The 5,938-nt window shown below is 40.9% G+C and overlaps 1 protein-coding gene across 1 annotated transcript; it reads left to right on the forward strand.

The window, feature by feature from the left end:
- The first annotated feature begins 257 nt into the window (after window positions 1–257).
- Window positions 258–4,629, forward strand: LOC104428610 (LEAF RUST 10 DISEASE-RESISTANCE LOCUS RECEPTOR-LIKE PROTEIN KINASE-like 1.1). The gene is made up of 5 exons (XM_039307162.1): window positions 258–349; window positions 665–978; window positions 2,850–2,882; window positions 3,228–3,473; window positions 3,548–4,629. The coding sequence occupies exons 1-5, from the start codon at window positions 258–260 to the stop codon at window positions 4,510–4,512; spliced, it is 1,650 nt and encodes a 549-aa protein (XP_039163096.1). The 3' UTR covers window positions 4,513–4,629.
- Window positions 4,630–5,938: the final 1,309 nt, after the last annotated feature.

The raw sequence follows: 5,938 nt of genomic DNA on the forward strand, positions 1-5,938 counted from the left end.
CCACCAATCTCTTTCTTCTCGCTCTCTCTCGAGCTCTTTTCTGTTTTGCTCTATGTCGCATCTTCAGACGTCTTCTCCTTATATAGGGAGAACGGCAGAGGACAAGACAAAACAAATGAAAATAAATGGCCTCATTAAATGCTGCAGCGCAGGCGCCCACAAGACAAGCCGCAATCGGCACCGAACGCCCACCATATTTGTAGGCATGCATGCAGATCATGCATGTGCATGGGCAAGCATTTAATGAGGCGGCAGAGATGAGGGATAATAGTCAGAAACGTGTGCCATTGATCCATGAAATGAGGTGGGCTGCAGTCTTCAAATTTCTTGTTCTCGGAGAGAGGCATGGGTAAAAGAAGTCTTCTTCATGCGTCTTCTTCGTGCACTTGCAGCAGGTGGTGGGTCCAATATTTAATGCAGAAGATTGTGGACTTCCTCTTTCGGCAGAAGACAATCTCTCTTCTCTGACTTTGCTTGCATGCTTGAAGAATAAAACCCCATGCAGCTTTTGGCTTCTTCCTTCTACGCATACGCACGAAGAGATGGGATTAATGCCGGAACAAGAAAATTCGAAGACATCACAAAGTCTCCCCTGAACTTTGTTATTTGGCCAAACTTATGCGTATTAATCTAACGGGCTCAAACTTGAGACACAATATAACAGTACTTCTAACGCCACATACAACACCTCTGTTGCGTTGATTTTTCCAAACTGCACCTTCCATCAACAAGGGGGATCCTGCCGGTCATTCGCAGAGGTACCAGTACACCTGGAAGAAAATATCTCGAATCAAACTATCAAAGATGTCGACTATAGGGAGTTGTTGCACAAAGGGTTCCAGTTAAAGTGGGATTTATCAACCAGTTGTACTGGTTGTGAAAACAGTGGAGGCCAATGTGGACGATCAAACGACACAAACTTTCAGTGCTATTGCCCACATGGAACAATTCATCCCAGGGACTGCTCTAGTGGCGGCGGTAAGGTTTTTGGAATTAGGAATTAACGGCTCATGAAATAAATTCGTCATAAACTATTCTCTTCCCTGAATAGAATATGGTTATTACGATGATACAATTTTATTGAGTGTTAAGAGGAAAATGAGCATTATTAATCATGTCATCTCCCTTTGGCCTATCCACTTAGCATATTCAACTGGCCTACTCCACTCTCCCAACTCTAGCAATACAAATCAACGCTGGAATTTATTATGTAATCCTTGAGATATTATGGCATCTGAAGATGTTTCTTCTACTTGTAGCTCTGCTTCTACAAATACAAGCAATCTTCACTACACTTCACACTCTATTCTCTAATTACTGATGCTCAGACTTCTACAGAAAAATGCAATTAGATTTACTCATCTTTTACATACAAGAACAATAAGAGGAGGAACACTCAAAGCATAGACTCTCGTTCATTTTGCCCAACTCTACTACTTCATTGTTTGAATTTACAGCCATGAGATCTCAAAAGACCATTTGAAATTAAAATCCTATGAGCAGCTTTGATTGAGAGAGTTTCCCAAAGTAGTCGCTTTTGCTTCTGCAGCTCCCATCATCCTTTGTCGCCTGCAAAAATATAGTAAACTGCTTTGATCTTCTCTAGTCCACTTTTTGTGGATTCCAATACCTAAGATCATTTGTATAACACCAATATGAATTCAAATTACATTGATAAAGAGTCTACATCTTACCTTCATGATTGTATAGGCTTGCAGTAGAACCAATACTCCGTCTATAGCGAGAACACCTATTGAAGTGAGGTCCAAGTTTCTATGTGCCCAAGCTTGTTTGCTTACAACTTTTGGGCACTTCCAAGCATACTGAAGTCCTTATGTTGTGTAGTTTATTCACTTTTTGTTTGGTCTATCGAAACTCTTCAACCACTGCATGCCCTCTAATTTGTTCAAGGCTTGCAAGGTCCAACCAAGCTTATCAACGTCTTCATGTCATTTGGTTAGTTCATCTTCCATTGGTCCATCCAAAACATTTTTATGATCACATGTCCTATAGTTTATTTACCATTCACAAGGTCCTTTTGAACATTGACATATTCCTCATCTAATAAGCTGTTCGCCATTTGCAATGTCCATCCAGTTATTGCCATATCTCACGTCCAATAGCTTGTTTATCTTTTAAAGCAAAAGTCATTCTACACTCTTAGATGTCCTATTGCTAACACCATCTTCATATGAATCTCTACTAGTGTCTTCTGCACACTCAATTGCACATGTTTGTATACCTAAAATGTTTTGTCATCCTCAAAATATTATAGGCATCTTTCCTAACGGTATGACTTGAGAGAACGGATACTATTGTGCTTAACCATAGAAATCACACGCCATAGCTCCATGTCCATTTCTCACATTCAACCTATCAGTTTCCACTTCCCATTTCGTCTTTCCTCGGGTGGGATAATACACAATCGGTGTTCATGTCATCTTTCTATGCTATCTTTTTGCATTTGTGCAAACCTCATGAATACTTTAGCAGAACCTTTAGAATAGAGATCTTATGACAATTAAACTGACTTGTCATTTCAGGAAGTTGAATATATAGGACTCTTGTTTGCCAATAAAATGCACAAGTAGTTGACACACCTCATTATAAATGGCAAACATAAGTTACCCCACTTTATATTTTGACCTTGCTCTGCCATTCACATTGCGATAGGTTGTGCATCAATTTTATATCAAATAAGATTCGGATGAAAGTACTGGTTGTGGCTATTCTCCCTTTTATTATTCTCTATTCGTCCAAGTATGTAAAGTTGATTTATGAACCCTATGGAGACTATATTGGCATCCTTTGCCTCAGTTGACCAATCTGCCTTTTCAACTTTGATGCAGGAAAAGGGAGTTTGCGGTGGAAGATAGGACTAGGTGACTTCCTTTTTCCTAGTTTGTTGTCTGTTATCACATTGCCTTCGCTAACCTGAACAAATCAAAGTATAACTAGGACAATCTGTTCCCCGCTTGACATGATAAAACAACAAAAACAGGATCAACTTACTGCAGAAGTATCCTTTCTGGTTTTTACTGCAAACCAATCAAACAATGCTGATCAAATCAAAGTTGGCTGTAGTAAAATCTTCTTACTTCATCTTAGGATCTCAACTATCTGTCTATGCTTCCAGCCAACATAATCCATATGTCCTAGGAAATGACATTAAAGTTAAAAGCATTTTCCTACATAGGACACTGGTTAATTATCTCCTGGTGCATTAGGTATTGGAATCGGAAGCTTGGCCATCATCCTGTTGTCCTATATGATCTACTTGAAGAGGAAGAATGCTTCTTTGAAGTCCCGTTTGAGAAACAGCACCTCTCATCCTCAGTCCAATTCAGACATGGAAGACTGCAATGTCTCCTTTGAAGTCCCCATTTTCAACAGTACCGAACTTGAAGAAGCCACAAACAACTTCGCTGCTTCCAATGAACTAGGAGACGGAGGTTTTGGAACTGTTTATTACGGTGAGAAAAAGTTCCTTCACTATTCCTCCAAGGGATCTTCAGCTGAAAGACATTTTCTACAATGTTCTTAACAGGAAAAATTCGAGATGGGCGGGAAGTAGCAGTGAAGTGCCTATACGAGCGTAACTATCGGAGGGTAAAGCAGTTCATGAATGAGGTAGAGATCCTAACCCGTTTGCAACACAAAAACCTTGTGTCTCTGTACGGTTGCACTTCTCGCCACAGCCACGAGCTTCTACTTGTCTATGAGTACATCTCCAATGGCACTGTTGCCGATCATATCCATGGCCAGCTAGCAAACTCTTCTACTACATTGCCTTGGCGAATCCGTATGGGCATAGCCATAGAGACTGCTACTGCATTGGCTTACCTCCACGCTTCTGAAATTGTCCACCGTGATGTGAAAACGAATAACATCCTTCTCGACAAGAATTTTGGGGTTAAAGTTGCAGATTTTGGGCTTTCGAGGCTATTCCCCAACGATGTCTCTCATATCTCAACAGCTCCTCAAGGGACTCCAGGTTATGTGGACCCCGAGTACCATCGGTGCTACCAGCTCACGGAGAAGAGCGACGTCTATAGCTTTGGAGTCGTTCTGATTGAGCTTGTATCATCCAAGCCAGCTGTGGACATAAGCAGAGAAAGGGACGAGATTAATTTGGCCAACTTCGCTATTAACAAGATTCAAAAATGCGCGTTTGGTGAATTGATGGACCCAAATCTAGGATTTGAGTCAGACAGCGAAATCAATAGGATGATGACTTCGGTGGCCGAGTTAGCTTTCCTGTGCTTGCAACAGGATAAGGAAATCAGAGCTCCAATGGATGAGGTTTTGGAGGAACTGAAGGCGATTGCATGCAATGAGAATGCTGCAGACTTATTTGCTTATGCGGATGAGCGTGAAGGTGTCCTTGCTCCACCTCCTTCGCACTACGACGATTCCCAGCTACTGAAGAATATGCAGTTGACCCATTCTCCAGTTTCTGTGACTCAAAAATGGGGTAGCTGCGGCAGTTCTGTTCCTGGTGTTGATGGTTAGATTATCCATGCAGCCTCTTGTCACATACTTTGCACACACGTGAATGCAACTTCGAGTAAGCGGTCATATATGTTGAGATATTACTGATTTGAGTGCTGAAGGTATGGACATGGTAATAAAGCATTAATGTCAATCTGGCTTGCGCATTATATTGAATAGTTTATCTATTGTTTCGTACCCCATTAAAAATATCCAACACGACACATCAACATATTGATTGGCCGAAAAAAAGAACGGCCTATAAACATGAGTAGATTCAACACATAGATAACTATTATAGGGAAGTCTTCAGAGACCATCTTTCTTAGTGGTTGGTCGTGAGTTATACTGAACTTCTGTGATACAATCATTCAAGCTTACGACCATTGCGACTTGACATGTGATGACATGTATATCAGGTCTCTTCGCTAAAGTGAGCATGGGGTGAGAAAGGGAAATATGGGGATAGCTATTATGGTTGATGTGCAATTCAAAGTTCTGTCCACTCGGATTATTCCGTCCACACTCTTTTTCCTTTCCGTAGGACTGGGAGATAGGACGCTTCAGATTGCAAATCCAAGTTTGTCTATGGTTCAATTCGATGTTCTGTCCCTATCTTTTCAATTCTGATAAAGACGTTCCTTAGTAATATTATCGTGACTCTTTAAGTTATGCTCGGTCACAATTCCAAATCAAATACAGCAAGTGGTAATCATAATAAAGATAATAACAAATAGAGGGTCCATTAGTAGGTAGAATTTAATGTTCTTTCCATGATCCCCTTTAATTGACATAGATTGGAGAAATAATTTTTGTAGAGGAAATCTATACCGTGGCAATAAAGGTGACTTATTTGTCAACTCCTTTCAATTGGTTTGATTCCATTAATTGAAGGGAATCATTTTGTTACCTCCAGTTAATCGATAATCTCAATTTTAACTTGGCCAAATGATTTTGGTAATTTCACATGAATAAGGTACCTCGAAAAGAGAATACTCATTCTAATAGTTTCGACGCAATCATTAGTTCAAAATCCCACTAGCTGCAACCTTCCCTTGCGATGTCACCACTCTCAATCCTCAACGAGACATCTTCAAAAATTTCCCGTATTCTCCTCTAGCGATTGTCGTCCTGCCCGTGAGCCATTCGGATAGACCGGCATAAAGTCGTTACCAAACACAATTGCATTTCCCCAAGTAACTTTGGGCCTTCAGCATTTGCATTGAACGGAGCACTTCCATATTCTGGAACCTTCCCGATGTTCCTTCGCTCAGCATTCCTTCTCGCGCCCGCCGGCGCGGTCTCATCCTCGCTCGTTCAAGAATGAACGTGAGAGAAAAAAAATGAATTGATAGGTGAATGGGCCACCACTGAGAATAATGGGCGGAACGTCTTGCCTTGGTCTCATAGGCTTGGAATTAATAAGCCCAAATGCGGAATCTAATAA

Source organism: Eucalyptus grandis, chromosome 2, assembly GCF_016545825.1.
Source record: "Eucalyptus grandis isolate ANBG69807.140 chromosome 2, ASM1654582v1, whole genome shotgun sequence".
Lineage (NCBI taxonomy): Eukaryota > Viridiplantae > Streptophyta > Magnoliopsida > Myrtales > Myrtaceae > Eucalyptus > Eucalyptus grandis.